Below are 27906 nucleotides of genomic sequence, written 5' to 3'. Positions count from 1 at the left end.
ATTTTGTTTATTTCAGGGAGGGAACACAGAGCAGTGAACAGACAAGGGGTCATCCCAGTTCCCTCACTCACTGGCTTTACAACCTTGGGTGAGACTGCTGATTCCTGAGCTTTAATTTATCATCTCTAAAATAGAGATGAGAAAATGCCTGTCCCATCAATTTTGTAAATTGCTTAATGCAAAAACAGGCATGTAGCCAGCATTAATAAATGTTATTTTTTGCATGTATGAGATGTTTGGAAGAATATTAGCCAAAATAGCCAAATCCCCTCTCGATTTCTCCAGCGGTTAGAGTTTCAGTTTATTTTTTCTTTTATTCTTTGTACTTTCCTGTTATTTGATTTATTTTCACATTAAGCATACATCATTTTTAAATTCAAAAATGCACTCAAATTTTCTTAAATTATTGAAAGGAAATTTTAGAGACAAATTTTACTGGTCTCTGAAATAGAATAAAAGAGGCCTTTGTGAGAAAGGTGTGCTCTCTCTCACACACACACACACACACACAGACACACACACACACCATAACGTAAGTTAAAATTTGATACATCTAGAGGATTTTAAGAAAACACCACTAATAACATAAAATAAAAAACAGTAGTCTGCGAGGAAATGTTTGCAACATATATTTTTAACCTCTTACAAATCAACAAGAAAAAGATAACCTAACAAAAATGGGCAAAAATGAAAAGATATTGAGTAGGCAATACAATGTACCGAGAAGTAAATGAAATTATTTTCAACCTTTAGAGTAATAAGTGGTAACTAAAATGATAATAAGATAGCATATATCACTCATCAGACTGATAAATGTTTTCAAGTTAACACCAAATATGGGAAGCATGTAAGAACCAGAAACAGTCTCGTGCTACAGGTGGCAGGATAGCCCCTCTGCCAAGTGATCAGGGAGACCCTCTCTAAACAGAACACGTGTGTCATCCATGACCCAGCAGTGAGGGTCCAGAGGAAGACTTGCACATGAATATAAGAGACCAGCACAAAATCCACCTGCTCTTGTTAATATTGAAGACATCAACAACGTAAATGCCAATCAGCTAAAAGGATATATAAAATGAGGCATATTTCATATAAAGAACTACTAGAAAGCAGTTAAAAAGAATGAAGTAGGTTTCAGGTGTTAAAATGGAAAGCTTTCAAAATCATATTGCTGACTAAAAAACTAAAGAAACTCAAAAATGCTGCAGACAGCATGGTACTTCTTAAGAAAATAATGCGGCATTGCACATTTTCTAAAGGTACATGTTTATGCATATAATTATTGTAAAAGCTGTGTAATAGACCAAAGCGATAAGAATGTGTGTATATGTAAAAGGCGAAAGATTTATGCGATCTGAAGAGAAACCAGAGTATTGAATGTGTGTATATGTGCTTGGGAAAAGACAACTGTTTGATATTGGAGTTGGTACTTCAAAGGTCTTTAGTTTCATCCAGAACTTGTGTATAACTTGTGTTACCATAAACGAATTGGAATGAATTTAAAGACTGAGGAGAAAAAAAACAAGTTTGACACAATACCTGTTTTGAAAGAATGGCATGCTACAGAAGATAGAACAAGTGCACAACTGCATGCAAACCAGATATACTGGAGGAGGAAAAGCAGAAGAAGAAAGGAGGGGGAAGAGAAAGAGAAAGAGAAGGAAGCAGGAAAAACAGCAGAATGAGCCAGGACCAGAAGAGTGCCTGGTCGTACTAGAAGCAGCATCCAGCATCTCCACAGTAGTCATTACGGGAAGTGTCTAGATCACGACTTGGGAAGAGCAAGAGGCATCATGAAGGATGGGGTTGAATGGAGCTTCCTGGTGATATTTTATTCTACCTTGACTTGATCTTCATCTTGCATAGTCACGCCCTACCACTATCCATCAACAATTCCAAATGTCCCCTTTAAGGATCCCTACTCTTTTCATACTAATAGCTCCTAAGTCAGACCCTGAGATGGTATTCCCTCAAAACTGAGGGTTTCCATCCCTTCTTCTAACCACTTGTTTTGCAAACTACAAATCTCAAGTGAGTGCCCACCACTGCCAAGCAAATGTTTCTCTGATGGATTTACTTTCCTGCTCTCTCTCTGCCAGATCTCCCATCTTTCTTGCTCCACCACCTTGTTCATTGACGCCTCAGATGTTTTCTTCATTCATTCATTTAATAAATATTTATTGTGTCCCTACCCAGTAGAACGGAAAACAGTGCATATGGATTTTTTTTTTTCCTAAAACTTGGTGAAACAAAAAACAGAAATGGAAACCACAGCATGGAAAATGAGGTCAAGAGAAGAATTTCGCTGGACAAATATAGCTTGCAAACAAACGTCTTTAACGAGTCTGCAGACCTTGTCTGTATCTGTCTCCCTACTTTTAGTCTTGCTGCTCGTAGTAATCAAGAAGGGACCAGACGTTCACGTGCACTGTGAATCCTACCTCCTTTCAGATTCTCAAGGACATTGCTCCCACGAGTATCCTCCATTTCCCCCGATTCATCAAATTTTCATTGCTACATGATTCCATAGCACACACGCATTCTCTCGTATATCAGATCAAGTTTTTAAAAAATCCTTTCCTGATTGCACACTCCCTCTGTTCTGCATAGCAAAAGTATGCAGAACATTTTACATCTTCCTCCTGCTGGGGGCCCATTTGCTGTTTAACTCTTATCTACATATCTTCCACCCTGACCACTCCACAGCACTTGTCAAGACCATTAAAAAGCTGTATTTTCCTAAGGCAAACAAATATATCTCTTTCCTCCTTCCACTTAACCTCTGCAGCATTCGGTGAAGTTGACCACTATAGACTTCATGACACTTTTCCCTTTCTTGGTTTCTTTAACCCCAGCTCTAGGTTTCTTCTTTAAATCCTGGCTATTCCTTACTTCTCCATCGTTATCAGGGCTTTTTTTTCTTTTTTTCCCCCAGTGTTCCAAGATTCATTGTTTATGCACCACACCCTGTGTTCCATGCAATACGTGCCCTCCTTAATACCCACCACCAGACTCACCCAACTCCCGAGCCCCTCTCCCCTCCAAAACCCTCAGTTTCTTTCTTAGACTCCATATTCTCTCATGGTGCATCTCCCTGTCCGATTTCCCCAATGCACTTCTCCTCTCCTTCTCCCTTATCAGGGCTTTAACCTGAGCCATTTTCTCTCCCTGTACAGACTTTATTCTCAACTGGTCTTCCAAGGCCTCAGGCTTATATACTACACAAATGTTAACCCCTCCCATATCCACTTTGCCAGTGTGTCCTCTTCTAGACTGTATACTCCAATGACCTATTTCATTTTTTCACCAGATATCTTTTTTTTTTAAGATTTTATTTATTTGTCAGAGAGAGAGAGCGAGCACAGGCAGACAGAATGGCAGGCAGAGGGAGAGGGAGAAGCAGGCTCCCTGCCGAGAAAGGAGCCAGATGTGGGACTCGATCCCAGGACGCTGGGATCACGACGTGAGCCAAAGACAGTTGCTTAACAACTGAGCCACCCAGGCGTCCCTTGTTTTTTCACCAGATATCTAATAGGAACTTGGCAAAAGAATAAACTAAAATACTACCTAATGCATGTTTTCCCTATCATTAATTCCTTTTTAATCCTGTAGCTCTTTTATATTTAAAATCAAACTATGGGGCTAATCTTTATTTTTCCAAAAAAGAAGAAACTATTAAAGAACCCAGGGAGGATGGAAAAAATTAAGCTCTTGGCTGTAAGTTCTATGATGGAGTTTTGAAACCCTTAGCTTTAAAATGCAAAAAAGGAAAATATTTGGGCTTGATTATGGAAACCTCAGCCTAAAGGACTGGAAGAGTAGAGTTTATACAATAAACCATAAGTTTGCTAGAAAAGCTAGCAAAAATTGTGATTTTCCTGCAACACAGAGAGGAGAGAGAATTTTCTCGGCTTTGAAAGACAGGAAAAAGAGAACAAATAGGTCAATTCTTTATTTGGGCCCCTGCCTTTATCACTTGCCCACATGGCTACTTACTCCAGGGGCCAATTCTTTATGGGGATATAAATCACAGATCTGTGAACTCAAAACAATAAGACATTTGATTTCATACCTGGCTGGAATTCTGGAATGAGATGTTCCTAGAGCATCCCATGGTACCATTGGATAGTGATGGTGGAGTAAAATGGTTGCAAGGCAGAACAGGCAGAGAGAGGAACTGAGATGGTTTTGCACTATATGGTGGAGATCTGAAAATGGGATATAGGAGATTACTGAAATTGAGAACTATTGTGCCATCCAGAGGCACCCTTGCCACATGCAGTAAATGAGGACTCTAGTTAACTTGTGTGGGGGAAAACCCAGGGCAGAAACCAGAAGGATCATGGGATTGAATCTCAGGAAGTTCCCTCTGGGTGGGAGCAGAGAAGTAGGCATGGATGGGCTCAGAATATGTGAGGTAGAGTCAAAGCTCATATGTTTTGGAACGTCAAGAAATTGATTTTTAAAAATTAAATTAGAGATTAATTTAGAAATTAAATTTAAATTAATTGAATTGAACTTTAAAATTAAAGAAAATAATTGGGTTGAAAAATCATTAAAAATACAAATTTTTAAAAGATTTTATTTATTTGTGACACTGCAACAGAGAGAGAGAGTTTACAGGCAGAGGGAACAGCAGAGGGAGATGGAAAAGCAGGCTCCCTGCTGAGCAGGGAGCCCATGGTGGGGCTCAATCCGGGGATCCTGGGATCCTGACCTGAGCGGAAGGCAGACACTTAACCAACTGGGCCACTGACATGCCCCAAAACTACAAATTTTTAAAAGCTGATAAATACCACAAACATCACAAAATCCATAATAATAATATTTTTATTAGTTAACTCCCTGCCGTACTCTGTAATACTTTCGTAAATTTTAGGCCCTATAGTTTTTTGAATGCCTCATCACTTGATACAACTTTGAACTGTCATTTTCCATGAAAAAGAAGAAAACCAATTTAATTTTCCTCTAACATAAACGATCAAAATTTATTTATTTTTATTGATTCTTTAGAAAATTTTTTTTCCTTTACAGATTGATGGTGGAATGGTACAAAATTATAAATTGTCAAATTTAGGAAAATATATATCAAATTTCTTACATGAGCTATAAGATTTATCAGAAAAACATTTATCAAATAAGTAAGATGTGATCCAATATGTTAGGAAGCATGAAATATGCAATTTCACATATAGATACACTAATGGCTATAGGACTGTTACAAATTCAAAATCAAGAATTCTGATAAATTCTATTTCAAACAATTGTTATAGTTTTATTATCCTTGAGTAATTGCATTTTATACTATATAATCAAATATAGTCATGATAGGAAAGAACTATTTTGATTGGATATTTATAAAAGTCAAACTCCCCACTTACAAAAAAAAGTGTCTGGTGATGAAAAGACGTGCCCACATTCTGGCTCTGACATTTCAAACCTCATTTCCTTCCCACTCGCGCTCCAGTGCGTCTGTGTAACACATTTTTACCCTTTCTCTGCCTCTCTCCTTTTCCTTGACTTCCTTCCTTCTCTGTCCTCTACTGAAACATCGTCCTTCTCTGCCTTAACACTGTTCACATTTTGCATCTTACCACAAAGTGATTTCATCCCCTTGCATGATTGGAATTACCAACCAGAGGCTGATGACTTACGAATGAACTGCTCTAGCTGAAATTCAAACAATAATTTTTCCTTTGTCCCTCCCACAACATAAAAAGATCGAAATCAAACTCTCGGTACTGAATCTGCTTTTCCTGTCTTCCCTCCCTGTTGGATAACAGTACTACTACCCTTTCCACTCTTCCGTAGTAGGATTTAGGACTCATCTTATACTCTTCCTCCTTTATTCCCTACTTCTTAAAAGTAATTAAGTCTTGGGTGCCTGGGTGGCTCAGTGGGTTAAGCCACTGCCTTCGGCTCAGGTCATGATCTCAGGGTCCTGGGATCGAGTCCTGCATCAGGCTCTCTGCTCAGCAGGGAGCCTGCTTCCTCCTCTCTCTCTCTGCCTTCCTCTGTGCCTACTTGTGATCTCTCTCTGTCAAATAAATAAATAAAATCTTTAAAAAAAAAAAAAGTAATTAAGTCTTGTTGACCCTTCTTCCTAATTACCTCAATTCACCATTTGTTACATCTTCTTAAGTGATGTTACTAATTATTTTGTGTTTGCTGATTGCGTGATAGTGGTGGAGGTGATGATTAAGGAGTAAGAAAGAATGACTACATCTGGGGAAATACTGCACTTGAGAAGCCAATGGCAGGTGTGGATTCTCCAGAGAGAGCTGGAAAGGGAGTCACAGAACCTGAGAGAGAGGTTGTAGATCAACTGCATAGAACTGATAAAGGATTATGAGAAAGTAAAGCAAAAGATATGAACTCTACTCTTTAAAAAGTATGATTCTGTTACCACATTCAATATAATGAGAAATGTTTCAAAACTTCCAAGATGTTCCCAGCATGGCCATTTTTGAGAAGATTAAAAAGCTTTGCATATCTACCATGTTTTAGCTAGATGCCCAAACACTGTTGGGGCAAAGTTCTTTGCAATGTTACTAGCAATGCACTCCCAGAAATGTACATGGCCCACATTACAGTACAGAAGGCACATGGTACTTTTAGGTGAAGCCTAAATAAATGGGGGGGGGGGGGAATCTCAAATATTTGTACATGTCTCCATGCTTCAGACTCTTTTACCATAAAACGAGGTGATCAGACAATGTGGTTTAGAAAGCCCCTTACAGTACCTTCTTATAATCACATGACTTTTTTTTTTTATTTTATTTGACAGACAGAGATCACAAGTAAGCAGAGAGGCAGGCAGAGAGAGAGGAGGAAGCAGGCTCCCTGCTGAGCAGAGAGCCTTATGCGGGGCTGGATCCCAAGACCCTGGGATCATGACCTGAGCCAAAGGCAGAGGCTTTAACCCACTGAGCCACCCAGGTGCCCCATAACATAACTTTTTGATCAAAGTTCTTTTTAATTTGACAATGAACTTATGGGGGAAAAAAAGAATATTCCCTCTTTACTTTTACTTTAAAAACTGCTGATTCCCTAAAAAACATTTGGCTTATTTTACTACAATAAAATAAAATAACACAAATTCTTTTTTCTAACATTAAGTCAATTTTTTTTAAGATTTTATTTATTTATTTGACAGAGAGAGATCACAAGTAGACAGAGAGGCAGGCAGAGAGAGAGAGGGAAGCAGGCTCCCTGCTGAGCAGAGAGCCTGATGTGGGGCTTGATCCCAGGACCCTGGGATCATGACCTGAGCCTAAGGCAGGGGCAGAGACCTGAGCCACCCAGGTGCCCTCTTCTTTCTATATTTAATTTCATTCAATAAGCATTTACCGGTGCCCATTTTGTGCTGAGTTCTTTGCTGAATGGATAAATTTTCTCTATTTTTATTTAACTTTTCCATTTGTGCTATCTTTCATATTTTATTTATAGTGAATGATCATATGTACATCATCACCAAAAGTATAAATGAAACCTTATATTTGTTGTATTAAGTATAATAGGTAATAATTTTACAGGAAGATTATGCCTTCTAAAAATTTATAATCTGTAGTGTATGCTTGATCTTCTTTAGAAAGCAATTTTCTAATATTGCTGTTGGTAGAACTGCTTTATCATATTTTGAAGTTGTGTTCTTTTGTTGTTGTTGTTGTTGTTCCTTCATTATTAAACAAGTACCTAGGGATAAACCATTATTTGAAGTTAGTGGTAATATACACTTGATTCTTTTTTATATACAAAATTTTTAATAGAAGATATCTCTTTTTCTCTGAGAACTTCCAAATTTGAAATCTAAGATATTTCTAAGTTTAAAAATCAGTCCTTTAAAATAAAAGCAAAACATTTTGATCTATTAATCAAAAAGTTCTATCTCTAAGGTAAATATTCTCATGCTGTTTTGGAAGTCAGTTTGTCTAAGTAGATGATATTTTCCTGCAAACAAAAATCTAAAGTTATAGACAAGAATATTTCAACCAGTTATAATGGTCAAGTACATCAGAGGATTTAGCATAGTAATATTTTTCTATGATACATAATATTATTTATCACAGAATTTGGCATGAAGTAGGCAAAATATGATTTTTTTTCATATAAACTTCTGATGAAATAAATGCTATTCATGTCCTGAGGTAAAATTTCCAGAAATGAAATAAAGCAGGAAATAAACACTTCCAAAAAGCATAATCCAAAAAAAAAAAAAATGGTTACACAAATTCTCTTGGCCATAATGGTAGTCTCTCACTTTTTCCTCTGACCAGACGCGTGGTGCATTGGCATCTGACCATGTTCTCACTCCATCCTCCACCTCAGTTCCATTTCCAAAAGGAGAACTTGAAGAATCTAACAAAAATGCATACAAGAAAATAAGAGAAATAAAGAGGAAAATTGGCAAAGAATAGGCAATAGAAAAGGAAATGATGAGATTAGCAGTAAAATTGATACAATAGAAGTATATTTGATTGTAATGTCATTAGGATTCTACACAATTATTAAGAGGAAACATGGATTATACATTGATTTTTCTGAGCCACGAATGAAAAATATAATCACTTATTCATCTCACATTTTCTATTTAAAGGGTTCTTCCATTCAATCTACTTCAAGAAAGCAGATTTTTCCTTGCTCTGGGTGAAAGATATTTTTCTCATGAATTGTCATTAGTGGGAGATGGAGGAGAATGAAAGAATAAAAAGAGAGAATAAAAAATAAAGCTGGTGTGGATAAAGAGAAAGGAACACTCAACCAAAAAGTCCCTGATGGTCATCACATTCTGGTGAAACAGAGACAGAAAGAACCAATTAACCTCTGAAAGGAAGTGCCTCTTTGTTTAATTTCCTATAAACCTCTCTCTGTCTTCTTTTTTGAACCAAACTACCAGGCAACAGTCACTTTATTGTCCACAGGGCTTGGAGGTCTGAGGTTACTACTGTCTCTTTTTTTTCTTTTTTTTTTTAGTATAAGCTTATTAGAAATTTGATCATTGACCACATAAAACCACTTCAAATAAATGTAAGTGAAGTATTTTAAAACATTCTATAGGAAAAATGACAAATTCCTGTTCCTTCTTTCCCTAAACTAATGGAGAACATAAAAGAAAATAATAAATTATTATATACTCACTTTCTATGTTAATGAGAGTTATCATCACTGGCCTTGGCTTTGGTTATTTTAGATTTTAGATCTCAAGCTCTCTCTCTCTCTCTCTCTCTCTCTCACACACACACACACACACACACACACACACACACACTTGCCTGAAATATCAAAATAAAATGGACAATAAGTGAGAAATTAAAGTAGGTAGTCATATGACCACTTTGCTCATCTAATTAATACCTTATCTTCTCTATTAAACATATGAATTTCTTTATGTGAGGGTCAATAGACATAAAAGTCAGGGCAGATAGAATAAAAGTATCTTTCCAAGCACAGTGCTGGAAAGGACTCATTGAATCCTTACTGGATTAGATGCCTTTCTACTTCACAGGGATTAGCAAACAGGAAAAAAAGGTGGGCGGGGGGGCTCCATTTGGTAAAAACATGAAAGAGCAGAAAATTAGCCCAAAAAGAGCTGAAAGTCTTCTGCACATCCCAGTTGGCTGTGTTGTGCATTCCTAGAGAGGGTAGCAGAGCAGTGTTAAGGGCTTGACACGGTATGAAACTGACAAGTTTGATTCTAGAATGTTCTTCTTTTCAAGCTTTCTTGATTATTTTGTTTTTCTGGCCTGAGACAAGGCCATCACAATTCAAAAATTAACTCAAAACCATAACAAAAGGTTTGCAAAGCACATTGGGTTTACACAAGTAATTTATTCAGTGTGGCTTCATTTAACATACGTTGGTAAAAATCAATGATGTATTGTCAAGTAGTAATAATTGTGAAAATGACACCCAGAACAGGTCTGAAAATAAACAGAAATTCTTTTATGACCACAAAGAAAGGAAGGGTATTTACAAACAAAAAGTGCACATGAAACTTGGGAGAATATTTGAGCTGCCAATGAAATGGGATTCAGAATGCCTCCCCAACATGGCATCTGGGAGCTCCATAAAATGGGCCAAACACTGAGTGTCTGGAGAATATAATTTTTCAAAAATAATAATTACATGGCAATATATTTGGATTTCTATAGAAAATTAGCTACTCCATCACTTGGAACAGGTTGTAAAAAATACGTACTAGGAAAATTTCAATGGGAATAATAGAAAGAAAATAATAGAAATAAAAGAAAATAATAGAAAGAAAAAAAATAGATTAAGCCTCTGCCTCGAGGAAAATCCCTAATTCAGAGGGCACAGTAAAACTGGCAAAGTCAGAAAGGCCTTGTGAGTTTAGGAGAGACACTCCAAGGACATGCCATGTATCCCTCCCATTTTACTTTGCCAACTTTGTCACCAAACTCATTCATGGCACAGGAAGAATGAAGAGGTGCATAGGATGACAACAGGCTCGTGTGTTAATATCCAGAGGCTTTACTGATGTATGTTTATTTCAGTTAAAAAAATTTCCTTCCCCCAGAACGAGATGTTCTCAGGTCCACTTGGGTAAACCTCTTTGTCATGGTTGCTAACACTGGTTTGTATACATCTACAACTTACAGTGTGACCGACTGTTCATGTAATTTTTCTGAGGCAAAATTCATATCACTGCATCGGAACAGAATGAAACAGAATGAAAAGCCCGTGTTTGCTAGACGGCACGACCCCTTTTCTGATCAGACTGGCCTGTTAGATTCAAGCCTTCAGAGATATGTTGGAGGCAGTTGGAATTCTCAAACCTTTGGTCTTGTATAATTCTCTTACATATATTTAGGAAATTACTAAACCCTCTTTTATATGTTGCTGTGACTCAAAGTGTGAGTAATTGGGGTAAGAACACTGGCTATCTTTAGAGAATAGCTCTTTGGATAAATTGAGAAAATTCAAATGGCTTTGTTCCTGTAAAATGCCAATTGAAACAGCTTTTGTAGATATTCACTTTCGCTCTTGTGATAGAGGACCCTAACCTAATTTTGTTTCATAAACGTATCATTCTGGGGGAGGGAATTTTTTTTAACCGAAATAAACATACATCAATAAATACCTAGTGTTAAGATGAGCCTGAAGAAAAGGTTAGAGGTATTCTGAGTCATAAAACTGACAGTAAAGTACCTGATTATTTAACATAATACACTGTTAAAGATAAGATGTGAAGTTTAAGGTCAGCTAAATGGGAAGTGACTAAGACAGTCAAGCCTGCTTTTGTATCCTGCAGGCCTATCAGTGGTGTAGCTAATAAGGTTCTTTTTTTTTTTTCCCTTGTTTGTGAAGGAAATTTATTTTTATAAATATCAAAATTTTTTAAACTTCTTCAGCATTCAGGTCAGTTATTCTAAAATCCTTAAAGTCATAGTTTGAATTTTGTTTTTATTTGCTTTTTGTTGAACTTTGGAGGATCTTGTCTGAATTACCCTTTTTCTGTTTGCCACATTTAGAGTCCTCACTAACATCAGATTGGTTTACCTCCTCAAATTAAATGGCTTTCTCTACCTTTTTCCCTTTTTAAATCTTTTAAAGGAATAAAACTTCTAAAGCAATTCAAAAGGCCCCAGATCAGACTTTCAGGCATTAATGCAACTTCCGCAAGTTTGACAGTCAAGTTGGTGTATCAGAATTTTAAAGCTCGAATAAACAATTTGAGCCTGTTGACCTTGAGAGGGTTCATAAAATCCTTCATTATAACTGCAGCTTCCTGGTGCTTACTGAAACCAAACCAACTTCCCTCAACACTGAATTAAGGCCCTAAGAAAATGAGTCCATAATACTATCTCCTCCAACCAGCAGCCATCTTGAGCTAAATGAGTTAGCTTTTTAATTTCATGGGACTGAAAAACACAGGCTAAAGTTTAGAGAGAATTGATTGCCCCATGTAAACAAAAAGTTCCTGGCATCAGGCAGATACTCGTCTCTTGTTCTCTCAAATCCACATCCTCCATATTGGATCCACTTTCACACAGGCCCTTCCAACAACTCTACATTCTCTCAGGTTTAATTATCTAAAAATACTATGCTCAGAGGGCTCTGGTGGAAACGAGACCAGCCCTGGACATTCATCATGGCCCCAAACACTTTACATCTTGATGCATTGAACTAGTTACAGAGCCCACTACAAAGCCTATACTTGATCTTGGAGGCTGCAAAGCCTACAGACTAAAGGTGGAAAAGGTGTCATTTCCCAGAGCGCAACTGAGTACAGTTCCTAACATTAAGGTAAATAGATACAGAATGTCAAATACATCTGACAATTAAACAATATATAAGCAAGATATTCTTCTACCATCATATATAATTTAGTAGTATTGTCAGTATACCTGTTCATCCCTTCTAAGTTCTAATTTCTGTGGCTTTGAAGACATATGACACTCCTAGATACTTACACAGGGGAAAGAAAAACATATTTCCATGCAAAGACTTCATTAATGTTCATAACAGCTAACTCAGTATCCAAAAACAACCTGCAACTCAATTCCCATCAATAAGTAAATGGATAAACAAGTCTGGCATAGCCACACAATGATATCCATATCCATACTCAGTAATAATAATAATATCCATACTTAGTAATAAAAAGAATGTATTATTGATACACGCAACAAGATGTGGATGAATCTCAAAATATTATGCAGAGCAAAAGAAGCTAGACAAAAAAGAATACATATAGAATGATTCTATTTGCATAAACTTCTAGAAAATGAAAACTAACCTATAATGACGGAAAACAGATCAAGATCAGTGATTGCCTAAGGGTGGAGGTCAAGGCAGGAAGGGAAAATGGAAAGATCAAGATGCTGCCCAGGGAAACTTCTGAGGGTGATGGATATGTTCATTATCTTGATCAAGAGTTGGGATTTTTTGTTGTAAAGGGCAAGATAGTTAATATTTTAGGCATTGAGGGCCATATGGTCTCTGTCACAACTACTCAACTCTGCCACTGCATCATCAGAACAGCTACAGATAAGAAATAATTAAATGAATGTGAGTGTCTTCTTTCCAAACAGGCAGTAGCCCAACCGAGTCTGCAGGCTACGGTTTGCCAATTCCTGATCTTGATTAAGATGATTGTTTCACAAGTGTGTACATATGTCAAAACTTATCAAATCGTACACTTTAATTATAGGCCATTTATTGTATGTCAGTTATGCCTCAATAAAACTATTAAGACATAAAAGCAAAACAAACAGCCTTAGCTTCCTCATCATGGATTGGATAAAGTTCAGCCTTCTTACCATGGCATACAAATCGCTCCATGAACTGGCCTCTGTATTCCTACCCAGCCAGAGTTATTGTCCTTCTCTGGTGGGATTTTACTTTTTGGCACTACCAAAACACACACATCGTGCCATTTCAACTCTATGCCTTTATTTAGGTGTTCTATCTAGAATAACCTACTCTTACTAATGTAAGATTAAACTTGCACATTTACAATTCCAGGATGCCCTCCTTCTGCCCTTACCTTACCCCTTCATTTCTTCTTTGTGCCACCATAATAGTCTCGGGGTGTGTGTGTGTGTGTGTGTGTGTGTGTGTGTGTGTGCATACACCAATATATATTTATACACACATATAAACACACTTGTACTATTACATTGATATATATACATACACATTTTTGCATAATTACATTTTTCCATACTTTTAGCTATATATATCTGAAATTTTTCTTTTATATATTTAGAGTTAAAATGAATTATCATTCATTTTATATTCATTTCATGAATATCGGTAGACTTGGATATATGACTGAGCACTCCCTGTGTCTATTACATCTATCACAGTGCCTGGCATATGAAAAAAAATTCAATAAATCAGTTTTTTAGCTGTTACTATGGCCATTTTACAGTTTATAAAATTGATAGGTAGAGAAACTTTATTTAGCTCATAGACATTTGATTAGGAATAGCCAATCTAGTATCAGAAATGAGTTTTCCCATATCTCATCTCTAGTACTTTCCACTAACCATTGCAATATTTTTTATTATTGGAAGCTTATCTATATTTCACTCTGGTCTCTTTCTAACTTTGCCACTGCTCCTCCTTCACCCCCTAGATACACCAAAATGAAGACTGCCACCAATATCTACATTTTCAACCTTGCCCTAGCGGATGCCTTAGCAACCAGTACCCTGCCCTTCCAGAGCGTCAATTACCTAATGGGCACATGGCCATTTGGAACCATCCTCTGCAAGATTGTGATCTCCATAGATTACTATAATATGTTCACCAGCATCTTTACCCTCTGTACCATGAGTGTTGATCGCTACATTGCAGTCTGCCATCCTGTCAAGGCCCTGGATTTCCGCACTCCCCGCAATGCCAAAATTGTCAATGTCTGCAACTGGATCCTCTCTTCAGCCATTGGCTTGCCTGTAATGTTCATGGCAACAACAAAGTACAGGCATGGTAAGTTGCAGGCCTGAGGGGTGAGGGGTTTATAGACTCGATGTGCTGGTAAAGTCATGAGTGGTCCAACTTCTTAGTCAAATTGTAATTTCAGTGATTTTTTTCTAGCAAAATGACTTTGAATGTTTTATAATAGGAGTTCTCTCCTAAATTTTAAAACACTAAACATCTTAAAGAAAATATAATCTACTGTTTCCTGATTTCTCTGTATTGACTTCATCAAAATGATGGGAAAATAAGAATATAGCTCTTACAAGATTGATTAGACTTAAACCCAAAAGAACATTAAGGTGTTTTAAAATTTCAAATTATTTTTTTAGTCCTCATATCAAAATCATGAACCACCTATCAAAAAGATCAAAAAGTGGAAAGAATTTATCCATTACCTGGAACCTCCTATAGACTTTGGACAATGATTGTATATTTTATGTCAACATGGACCCCATAGGGGATCTAGCTCAAGTGAAAGGTTCCATAATTGTTGATTAAATGAAAGCTTAATGTGATCAAAATAGATGAAACATGAGATATTTAGAAAACAAAGATCTAAAAATAACTCCCTGAAAATCAACAGAGAGCTTTCTCTCTCGATTTCTTTAAACCTTCCCTTATTGGCTTTCCTTAATGGTTTTAAGTTAGCTCTGGTCAAAGCTGTAATTAGTTGTTGCTGCTCATTCTGCCTTATAATTATTGTTTTCCAGGTTCCATAGATTGTACACTCACATTCTCTCACCCAACCTGGTATTGGGAAAACCTGCTGAAAATCTGTGTTTTCATCTTTGCCTTCATCATGCCCGTCCTCATCATTACCGTGTGCTACGGACTGATGATCTTACGCCTCAAGAGTGTCCGTATGCTCTCTGGCTCCAAAGAAAAGGACAGGAATCTGCGAAGAATCACCAGGATGGTGCTGGTGGTTGTGGCTGTGTTCATTGTCTGCTGGACTCCCATTCACATTTATGTCATCATCAAAGCCTTGATTACAATCCCAGAAACTACGTTCCAGACCGTTTCCTGGCACTTCTGCATTGCTCTAGGTTACACAAACAGCTGCCTAAACCCAGTCCTTTACGCATTTCTGGATGAAAATTTCAAACGATGCTTCAGAGAGTTCTGTATCCCAACTTCCTCTACCATTGAGCAACAGAACTCCACTCGAATCCGTCAGAACACCAGAGACCACCCCTCCACGGCCAATACAGTGGATAGGACTAACCATCAGGTATGCAGCTTCTAGAACTGGGTACACCTATGGGGGATGACATAAAAATTATAGATTTTTGTTCCAATCAAACTTTTAAACCATTAGAAGTGAATCAGAAACTAAGGGATGGAGGTTCCCCCCTTATGAGGACTGAGGGAGGATAGCAAATTATGGTCACTGTGACAGAGAGATACTTTACATTATTTAAACATCTCTATGTATTTGTGTATATTTATTTAGATAGAGAGGTACACCAACTAGAAATCCATAAAGCTACTAAAAATCAGTATCTTCACAGCTGTTGCTTCTATGCAAAATCAATGATGTTAGCACATTGTGGAAGTGATGCTGTTCTAGACTTCTCCTCATTTTCCCCAATGTCTATGTTTCATGCATATCATTCCAACATCCCTGTCACTTCTTAGAAGTCAGTCCTGTTCTGGCTCTGTAGTTAAACAGAAAGGGTCATCACTTCACTCACGGTGGTGATGGGTGCCAGATGTTCCCAGCAAATCAATGTCACAGCTAGAAAAGACAGGAAAAAAAAAAAAAAAAATGCCAGCTCTTACTTGTTCAGCCTTCGGTTTGTCAAATTTTACACCTGAACTCTAATGGAAACTTCAAACATATCACTTAATTATTGGAACTAACTTACTTTTTTAACAGTCATTCTACCAGTCAGAGTTAATATGGCGAGGAGTGACTATTTTTTTGGAAGATACATTCCGTTGCACAGAGTACAGAGGGCAGCCCGCAGGGAGGAGTCAAGATTTATATACAGTATTAGACTCACACGAGAATCAGAAAAGAGAAAAATGTGTCTCTAAGTTAATATGACCTTGGTAAGCCACTGATGTGCAAAGTAAACCAAACATACCACTTAATTCTTAATATTAATGTAAATAAGTTTCAAATAATAGTGTCACCATCCAAAAATCACTGCCTCCTTAATTTTATAACACAGAACTGAAACTCAACTTCCAGTGAAGTAAATCATTGAGTCAGAACCTGGTCAGAGGCCAGGACTGTGAGAACAGATGCCTTTATAAAAATGACTAGGAAGTCTAATTGAGGAGGCAGACGGAGAAGAGCCTTGCAGTACAGAGCAGCTGCTGCTTCTTCATTTACTTTTCTCCAGGTCCCACTCTGTCTCCCCAACACCCACTACAGGCCCCCAGCCCAACCCCACCCAGGCTCACCCTTTCCTACTGACCACAGGCCTAGCTTAAGGAGGTCCAGATGGTCTGCCATAGGCGACGCTAATCCTCACGCATCTGATACTCAATATTGTTAAAAGGAACACCAGAACTTGGATCCTCTAGGCGGTATAAGGTAATGATGGTCAACTCACTGCCAACCAAAGGGAAATTACTAATTTACTTTGTGCCACTTCTAGCTCCATTTCAGACTGAGTCAGAGACAGAAAGAAATCTACTCTGCTTCTTTTCTATTTTTTCCACATCAAGAACTCTAAACCTGCTTCTTCCACTAAGCGGCTCTCCCTCTCAGCGGCTATCAAAACCCTGTGAGTAACTTAGAGAGGGTAGGGATTCAAATAGATTTTCTCTGACCTGAGGATAATACATCACAGAATGCAATTTGAAACCCTCAATCCTAAACCAAGGTTAACACATTTTGCCTTGGAACAAAATACTTCCTCTGGAGCACAGGGACGGAGCCCACTATGAGGTATTGATTCTCCTCAGTCGGGGCCTGCCCTACCTTTCCTCTCTTGCAGACATGCTGGGGTTTGGCTGGGAGTAGCCTTACCCTAGACCATTGCGGGGCCTCTCCTCACATCCGATTCTTTCAGGGCCCTTCCCTCACCAGCTCTCCTGGAGGCACAGCTCCCGGCCTGTCTGATGGAGCACTTCTGAGTTCAGTATGATCATCCTTCCGTTGTCCCAACCCTGTTCTTGACTCCCATGGAGATCCAGCATTTTCACATTTAGTGTGGTTCCTGCACAACCAGAGAGCAGGGAAAGGAAGCTAATTGAGGAAGCTCTGTTCTAAGTAACTAAAAGGTTTGCTTTACAAATACATCCAATTAGGGCTATCTTCATTGTTGCCTCCATGAAGCAGGATCAGTGTCAGATAACAGCAGACACACATTAGCCCTGGAATTGGCTGCCTTCCCAAAATGCCCAGCTGAGAGGGCTGGACAGAACAGTGGCTGCCAGGAAAAGAGGAAAAGACGCTCTGACATACTTGAAAATTAAGAGAAAGCAAAGTTCTCTCACTCATCTCCACTGATGTGTCATCATGAGAATCGCAGTGGTTACACAGGGACTCCTGGAACAATACATAAGCCTTTGGTGATAGTTTCAATAATATATCAAAATAATGAAATTATTTGAAGGAAAAATCAGACACTTTATGGCCATGTCTATAGGACATAGTTGGCTAGTCAGACAAATTCAGAAACTGACAGGTTTTGGGGTTTTTTGTTCATTCCTGTTTTTGTTTTGACACCATGACCCATTATGTTGCAAAGCAAAGCTAATTGGATTTGCATGAACTTTTTGACTGCTTGTTTGGACTTGGTACTGTTGTAGATGTTTATGTCTCGCCTACATATTTGTATTTTCTCCAAGAAATAGATTATACTCTATATGTCACGTTTCAAGCGCATTAGTCAACTTCATATTCTGCAGATCAGAGATCCAATATCAAACCTTCCCAGGGTGTCTGTATTCTGACAACTGTACACTGAGACCATGTCCCTACAGCGCAAAATGAAGAGTTGGCAGTTATCAAGGTAATTTCATAAGCCGTGTGAGAAAATTCTGTGCCCCAAATAAACTTTGCATCATTTTTACATAGCTAAGGGTGACTCGGTCAGCCTTTGCTACCTAACAAATCATTCCAAAACATAGCTCTTAGAGCAACCATTTATGCAGTTTGCATTTCCGTAGATCAGTAGTTTGAGTCAGGCTGGCCTAGAATGTTCTTCCAGTCTTAGCCAGGCTCAGCCTAGGGGGTGACATATTAGCCCTGCTGTCCTCATGGTAGCTCCAGGTTCTAGGTTCAAGGTGTGGCAAAACAGACCTTACCTCCTGATGGTAGTAGCTGCAGTTACATTGCAAAGGAGTACCTACTTACAGTAGGCACATGCTGCCCTGGAAGGCATAGCTTCTTGAAGCCATGAGCCACATCTGCCTTGCTCTTTCTTCTTCCTCCAGCAGCTACCTACAGCAGTGTCTGACACGTTCAAAAACTACTCCAAAAATATCTGTTGAATGAATGAATGATGAGAGAGCTCATGATATTTCAGGAGATATGGAGGGTGGTGAGAATGACCCCTTTCTTAAGCAACTGATGGACAACCCCAATGCTTGCATAACACTCTGACGTTATTCCAGGCTAACCCTTCAGTAACTGGAAAATATTCACGGGAGGGGTTCTTCCTTTTCTTTTCTCTAGTCCTCTGATCAAAAGCTCTACTTTCAAAAAAAAAAAAAAAAATTGTTACATCTGTGCTTGTCTTCTAATTTTATTTCTAACAAGTGCTACTGATAAGCCAGCCACAAACTGGATTCAGTGCCCTAAAGAGGTCTTGCCCTGACTAAGTATAAAAAAGTAAAATAAAAAAATGTCCTCATGTCCTTTTGTGAATTCCAGGGCTCAGACTCCTTCTCCAGCTGTAAAACTCCATGCCTGATTTATGTTCAGCTCGTTGTCTTTATGGCTTCTCGATTTTTATTAGATAGACTTAGGCAAAGACATTCATTTTGCATCTGCTATCCATGCAATTTAATTTCTCTGTATGTGTACCAGTCGACAGTTTTTCTGGACTCCACCTTGCTTCAGAGCTCATCCCCCATTTGCTCAGCTCAATTCAGATCAGCTCAGAGCTGAGACGCTGGTCCTTGTAACCCATCCTTACTGGTTGGCTTCCCACCCCGACTGCATTCCGTAATGCATTTCTGTTGTGATACCTAGACTATGTCCTTTAATGTTTAACATTATATGGGAAAAGAAACAACTCTCTTAGATAAGTTGGATTATTATTTAAAGAGTTTGTACTAACCATAACCATCATAATAATGCTATCTTATGTTAGTATCACAACATGCAGATTAAAAAGTGCACTATCATCTTAGCTTCCTACAACAAACCTGATGGGTAAACATGAAAAACTGAATGCCCAGGGAGGCTCAATGATCATAAAGATCAAACCACCAGTAAGAGGCAGAACCCTGGGCTTCTAATATTAATCCAAAGCTTTCCTCTGCTTTCTTAAACAATGCCACTTTGTGCCCAAATATTATTCCATGGTCTCAACCATAAGTTCTCAAACCTTATTAAGAGTATAAGTTCTGAGACACTTCTCCAAGAAACTCTGGTTCACTGGGTCAAGGTCAAGGTAGGGACAAGTATCTGAATTTTGAATGAAACATGAACCTGAAAAATGATTTAAATTGTAACTTTATCCAAATACTGCTAAAGTTACTGTTTTGTCTAACCTGGCTACCATTTTAGTCAAGCTGGTTAGCAAGAATTTTTCTACCAAATGAGTCTTGTGTTTAGCAAAACAGTGTAGCTATAGAGCTATAGTTGGACAAAGCCTTAGTTTTCTATCAGTGAGTTTTATAGGTTATAGTGATATAACATTGATAAACCTAATATTATGGTACCTCTTGCCAACTTCTTCTAATTAATATGGCAAGTCCAGCCCTAAGACCCCTGGTTACTGCTTTTAAAGCATTTTCTTGACATTTTAATGCAAGCCACATGTCCAGAAATTAGGAGATGCTTTGCAATAGTATTAACTACAAAACTATATTATCCCCAGCTAAACTAAAAGCAGAAGCCTAATTTTTTAAACCAACCACATCATTCTCAAAAACTACATCTTGATGTTTTTTTATAAAACATCTGTGGAGAGATAATTTGAGAAGGAAAAGCATTTCAATTCCATCACAAAAGCCCCAAATGGGAATAGCTCACAAAATTACACAGCTTGATCACATTAATGCATATTTTGTGAATAAAACCAAAATGGCTATTCTTTCAATTCTAGGGTTTAAAAAGAAAATGGATCCAGTTACGTGTGTGTGTGTGTGTGTGTGTGTGTGCATATGTATGCACATGTGCATGATATTGGAGTGCCTCTTTATGTGTGTGTAGCCCTAGAATGTATTTAGATTTTAAATGAATAATATCTTTAATAAATAACAATAAGAATATCATGTTTCTATAACTCAGCCATAATCTGGGAGGAGAAAATATTGTTTAATTTAAAAATATGTTTATTCATAGAAAATATTTGGTTTTAAGACTATTAGAAATAACACTTACTGCCCAGTTTGTGCCCAGTATATCTTATTTAGCCTCATTATGTAGGGATCTTTATCTCTATAGTTGAGGAAACTAATGTTTAAAGAATTCACCTGCCCAAGGTCATAGTTACAAAAGGAACTGTGAGGAATGAATCCAGTTGAATTTGATTTTAATCTATATGCCCTACTGCCCTACCAGACTGGTTATCATTCTTCTCAATGGTAGCTCTTAGAACTAAATTTTAGTATTTACATATTAATGATTCAAATCCCATAAGGTCTTTATGTAGGCTTGTTTAGATGTATTTGTAGCTATCTGTGTATCTGTGTATAAAGATAAACATCCAAATAGATTAATGAATAGCTTGGGAAATTAGAAATTTAATAATAAGGATTTGGGTTATGAATATATGAGTTCCCTTATTTTAAGGGAACTTTAAGGATATTAAGGGAATTTAAGGATATTAAGTATCACTGAGTGATACCATGTGCATTTCCACAGGTAGAATTTTTCATTCATGTGAGAGAGTTTCACTTAGTATTTTCATAAATCGTTTTTATCCTACTAGAAAAGGCAGCTTGGTGGGTGATGGTACCAGAAGAGACCAGAACAGGGAGTCAGGTGAATGTTCTAGTGGTCGTGTTTTGCCTGCCCAACATGTGATGGAACAAAGCCCTTCATCTTATAAGAGCTCAGTTTTCTCAACTTGAGCATGAGAGGATTGAACCAGAAGATTATTCTGCATATCAGAACCATACAGTATACCTTGATGCATGAATTAGCTAGTGTTCTTCTTGAATGAATGTTCACATCTTTCAGGGAGGTTAAGTTTCAAATATTAGATTAACTAATATAATTACTGCAGTATTTTCCTGTGCTTGTTTTTTCAACTGATGTAACTAACTGATAAAATAGAGCAATATATTCATTTTTTAAAAACTAACTTTAAATGAGGTGTTATTTATTCAGCTGGCCTTAAGTGGTGAATTGCTATTTCATAATCATTTATCATGGAAAATTTAGTGTTTTGAAACATGTCAATCTTTAGTTGCTATCTATATAGTTTGGGAGTTAAATATGAAAGGTGGATATTTTGCTCTTTTAACTTTCTACAACACATTTACTCTTCCTTCTACCTCTATGAATTTGAAATACAGTTACATAGTATTTTTTTGCTTTTGCATTTTTTTCTTCATACCAAACAAACTGAATGAAGATGACCTATCACAAACCAGTCATTAACTTTTGAATATCATTCTGATTGCTGTATCTTTTAGTAGGTTGCAATAAGTATTTGTAAATTGCTACAATTTTACAAATGCCAATTCATTTGGGGGGCTACTTTATGAGGACTACAAGTTTCTAAAACAAAACATGTCTTGATTTTTCTTTTCTAATTATTGTTTCCATGGAAGTCAAGAACCTACGGTCACAACTTTTGTTGCCCTTCTTCCTTTACACTAAGAAATTTCTTTCTTATATAATGGAGTTTCTGGCATTGAAGTGAGTAGAAAGTGGATAAGAGGAGGCTACTAACAAGATTTATTTTGAATGCTAAATAGTTTTAATAGTACTTTTTCAAAACATGAATGGTTTTCATAATACATGTATTATGTATTTTCATAATACAAAAGATTATAATGCCAGATCTCAAGATGTCATGAGTTTGATCTTCTGCATTACCAGTGATGAATGCTGAAGGAACAAATACCCATAAATATTATTTTACTAATCATATCTGGGTGGGAGGTAAGATTAAGTATAATTTAATGTTATTGTCTTATTGCTTATGAATAAAAGAAAATGAACTACTTTTTCTTTACATAACAACTGAACTTACTAGGAATACATACAAATAAGTAATTAGCCTGATAAATTAGTTCCCTATAATTATCAAATATTAAATAAATATAAGCTGAAAGTTTCATTGTGACTTAAAATAATGGCTCAGTCAGTCCAAGAACGGATATTGAGAAAAATAATTCATGTCATTTGTCTATAAAGCTTAGGATTTATAAGGAAAGAAGGGGGAAGAAAGGAAGGGAGGGAGTGGGGGAGGGAGGAAAAGAGCACCTTTTGTGTTTGAAATCAGCCACATTCTTTTGTTTTCCATACAGATACCAGGAATCCTAGGGACACCAGAAGTCTAGGCAATCTATCCAGTCCTACTTGGTTATTTCCTTTTTTTTCTACCTACATTATCAAATCTTCATAAAAGTCAAAAGAGATAGATAAAGAAACAATCCAGAATTCCAAAATGGTGTGCCTAAGTCCCTTAAAGCATAACAAATGCTTAACTTTTTCTTTTTTTTTTTTTAAAGATTTTATTTGTTTATTTGACAGAGAGAGATCACAAGTAGGCAGAGAGGCAGGCAGAGAAAGAAAGAGGGAAGCAGACTCCCTGCTGAGCAGAGAGCCTGATGCAGGACTGGATCCCTGGACCCTGAGATCATGACCCAAGCCGAAGGCAATAGCTTAACCCACTGAGCCACCCAGGTGCCCTAACTTTTTCTTTTTGTGATGAGATATTTACCTCTAAGACATCTGATCAAAAAACAAGAAAGCAAAGGCTATGGAAAATGAGATTAAGAAATAAGAATATTTTACTCAAGAAAGATCATATTTGACAATATGATCACTTATTTAATCCATATTATAATTTACCAATTTAGCAAGAATATTTCACTTTTACCATTCTTTTTTTTCCCTCTATCATGTTAGCCAAATTGTCTTTATATTCAAAACTCCCCAAATATAATTATACATGGGTTCATTCAAATTCAAAACATCAACCTAAAAGGCGCTTTCTTTGAATTGCCCTTGGGAAATAGAAGAGACACATGTCACTCCCAGAACCTTACCATGCTGCAGAGAAATGGAAGCTTGCAATGTGGCTACCATATACTTTAACAACTGAAATTTTCTCTGGTTATTTCAGAAATTCAGTGGGACAAGTAGACTCTCAAATGACTACACTATAAATAAATATCAACATCTAAATCACATTAAGGCAAATGGACTTATCAAGCATATGCAAAATATTCACAGTTCCTAGGTGATTTTAACTAGAAAAATAACACTAGAGATCATCCAATACAAACTGCCTTATCCTACAAATGAGGAGTGTAGTCCAGATACACACTTTTAAAAATTTTGTGCCTTTTTTTTTCACATACTTAAAAGTTGATAGTGAGAATCTTTTCAAGTATCTGGTTTTCAAACAGAGTTTAGGAAAACTTTTATGACTAAAGAAAAAGGCAGGCTCATTTGTATTTATATACTCTGGTATCTGTAAATTTATATAAAAATTTCAGTAAGTAAGGGAACATTTTATAATTAGATAACAAAAGCAGGTATAATATAAAATAAATATATATATATAGGTATAATATAAAATAAAAATAATATAAAATAAAAATAATATAAAATAAAAATAAAATTTTAGGTGGTACATTTATTTATTTAGAGTCTACCACTGACCAGGTCCTGAAACTCTCCAGTTTCAATGGATACATCTGTGAAAATGATGATAATTGTAGTAGCTAGCACTTAGTTTTCATGGAATGTTATATATCATAGTCCACATACTTTGCCAAGAAACTGGCTAGCATTATTATTCTAAGCCAGTCAATGAGGCTTTGCACTTTTCATCTCCTTTCTTCTCTTTTCCCCAAGAAACTGAATTACAGCTCTTTTAAGGGAAATTAAAAAGTAATAAAAGAATGGTGACAAAAGGAATCATAAGTTTGGTCCTAACCAAGGCTTCTCAACCTCGGTACTGGTAACATTTTGAGCTGGTTAATTCTTGCTTCGGGGGAATGTACATTGCCATGTTTAGCAGCATCACCGTCCTCTATCCATTAGATGCAAGCAGTAGCCACCCACCCCTAGTTCTGACAGCCAAAATGTCTCCAGACATTGCCAAATGTCACCTGGTGTGGGGTGGCAGGGGTGTGGCAGGGAAAGGGGAGGAATCAGTTGAGAACTATTGATCTAACGTGACAACCACATTTAAATGATGAAGAAATTAGTTGTGATGTCTTTAAAGCAGTGCCCAAAAATAGGAGTTAGATCCCAGGCATCCTGAAAGATACCACATTGATTTCTCAAAAGAAAGTTTCCTTCTGCACTGCTAACATTGCAAAGTTTAAGACAGTATTAATGAAAAACAAGAGGAAAGCACAATTCTTCAAACCTTATTTTATTTTCAAGCTTCTCTCTCAGAAAAAAAAAAATCTTCAGCCTAAAACATTTTTAGAAAGAATTAAAGGACAGTAAGTGTGAAGATACTGTTAAAGGATAGTAGGATACTCAGAATAAGGTCAGGCCTCCTGAATATTGTGAAACATTAAAAGAATTTGTAAATGAAACATAATTTGTTAATGAAACATAAATCATAACCTCAGAAGCAAAGAAGAATTGGCGACATTCCTGGAAAACTGGGGGAAAGAAATAGAGTCACAGTTTTAATGGCAACTTTGCAGCAACCAAAAACCCTCACTGAATATTTAGCTTTTCACTAAATTTTTTAGGACCTAGAACAAATTACTAAAATATATTTTGAGAACACTTAGAAAGGAAGCAATAACCTGTAAGAGGCAAGATAAGCTCTCTAAGAATTATGGTAAAAGGAATCTTGTTTTCTTAGAGGATACAGAAATCAAGCAAACACAGTGTCAGTAGTGTTTTTATCAAGAGATTTGACCAGCTCTTGCAGTTTTTAATAATGTTATAATATGTTGAATTATGATCTGGATATAATGGTATAATGAAATAGGTTTATAGGCTTTGGCAGATTCCCATCTTAGGAGTCCCAACCAATGGAGGAATGCTGAATAACCTAGATGCTAGTATAAGGGAACAAACATACTAGAAGAGTAAGCAAAAACGACAGCTAGAGTAGTTACAAGGGAAAAATTTTACTCCAGAAATCCATCTATAGACATACAGAATGTGAGTAATAGCAGATACGAAAAAATGTCATAGATTTTATTTAATGGATCAGCAATATGATATAGGCCATCTCAACTATTGCAATGATAGATAATCATATCAACGGAAGTCTAGGATCTAGAGCTTAAGACACATTATCTTTACTCTAATATACCACATTCTTCAGGAATGAAGTACGCAAATTAGAACATGTCCAGAGACGAGCAACTAAGAAGGTGAAAAAAGTTAAAATTCTTCAGGATAACAAATGGTTGAAATAACTGCACATGGTTACCTGAGAAATAGGAGACTCGGAGAGGACAACAGTGTTCTCTTTGTATACTTGAAGGGATGTGAAGAGGGAATTGGACTTATGCAGTACAGCTCCAGTTAAAGCCAACAGGCAGAAGCTACAGGGAAAGGGATTGTAATGCAACCAAAGAAAGACTTTTCTAAGACTTGAGATACAAAGATTTGTCACTGGAGGCCTTGAATGTTCAAGCACCAGCATTTTGCCTCCATGGAAGAGAATGTGGCCAGAATTTGGGTGCTAAGATTTGGTGTCTAAGGAATCAGAACAAATGACTTTCTATAAGGATCTTACAGCACATTACTACAGTGAAATGTTAATATAAGTTCCGTAAGAAAATAGCTCTTTACACAAATTTTCAGAAATGTTGCATGTCTTATTTTGGTCATGGGGACTAGTACTGTGTATTAGCATTGTAAAGGCTTTGAAAAACCCTGCTGTGCGTTTGTGTGTGTGTGTGTGTGTGTGTGTGTGTGCCATATTTACTTCATATATAGTATAAATATATTTCTTTTAATATATGTATTATATATATTAAATACATGTGTGTCTATATATACACATGTATATACAAATGTATATATATATATGTATACATATATGTGTGTATATGTATATATAAATATTTGCATTTTGTTTTTTAAGCTAAAGTTCCCAAACTTACCTGAACACAGGCTCAGTGTTTCAAAGGATGTCTCCTAACATCTCACAGAATGGAGTTTTCACCAAGCAGTTTCAAAGCCCACTATAGACCATAAGTGCTAGTTAGGCACAAATATTTTCAAACTTCAATGTCTTACTAGAAAAAATGGCAACATCCTTTTATCCCAGGTATTAACCAGGATTCTAAAATTGATCGTTGAGCTCTTAGTCTCACTCATTTAAAATGTATGGCCTAAATACAAACAAGATACTGAAACTTGCTTCAGTTTGAAATCGAACAGGTTGTGTTTTGTTTGGTTTTCACTTTTGTTTTGCTTTGTTTTGAAATTTGCCACTTTCTGGTTACAATCCTAAAGGGGAAAAATGTCTATGTAGCTTTGAGATATGTTTTCACTGATTTAAACCACACATTGCTAAGAATAAGTCTCATAATCAGTACATTCTTCTGTTTTGAATAAAATGACTTTGAGGAAAATAGGTTTCTTTTAAAAATCATCTATACTCAACAGTGAGATGCATTCCAAAGAAGTTGAATAATTACAGTCTTTCTTATGAAAGAACACAAGACTAGAAGCCTAGGCTCTGGTGCCAGGCTGCCAATAACCAGCTATGTGAGCTTGGCATCCCATGCCAGTCTTTGCATAGGAGATCTTCCCAAGCAAGACATCCCCGATCTCTTTTATCTGACAACAAATTAGGGCTCCTTTCTGGCTTTGACTGATCACCCCATTTAGACACTGGAGACTAGTTTCTCCTAGTGAACAACAAAAGTAACCACCAAAGCTTCTTTTCATAAGAGAAAAGATTTATTATATTGAGCAAAATAAACACACATTAAGAGCAGGAGGAAGCATATGACACAGTGAGTCAGTATCCTTTGTAACTACCAGATTATTTCACTTCTCCTTGAATTCTCCTTTACCAAAGTTTGACCACGTGTCATACTCTAGATCTCAATATGTCTATTTAGGCAAGGGAGCTTAGAAAAAAAGGATGAGTTCTATATCATTGAGGTAAATGGAGAGTTTTGTCTATTAGGCATCAACTCTAGGTTTTT

The 27906-nt window shown here is 36.8% G+C and overlaps 1 protein-coding gene across 1 annotated transcript in view; it reads left to right on the top strand.

Annotated features, from left to right (window-relative positions):
* The window catches only part of OPRM1 (opioid receptor mu 1), a 52595-nt gene extending 36972 nt beyond the window's left edge, over nt 1–15623 (top strand). Inside the window, exon 2 of the mRNA XM_059176716.1 lies at nt 15159–15623. Coding sequence (XP_059032699.1) covers nt 15159–15543 — 385 coding nt within the window. The 3' untranslated portion in view covers nt 15544–15623. The remainder of the gene's footprint in view (nt 1–15158) is intronic.
* The last annotated feature ends 12283 nt before the right edge of the window (nt 15624–27906 follow it).

This window comes from Mustela lutreola, chromosome 6, assembly GCF_030435805.1.
Source record: "Mustela lutreola isolate mMusLut2 chromosome 6, mMusLut2.pri, whole genome shotgun sequence".
Taxonomy (NCBI): Eukaryota; Metazoa; Chordata; class Mammalia; order Carnivora; family Mustelidae; genus Mustela; species Mustela lutreola.
The sequence above is the reverse complement of the archived record's forward strand: the minus strand, read 5'-3'. Positions and strand labels throughout refer to the sequence as shown.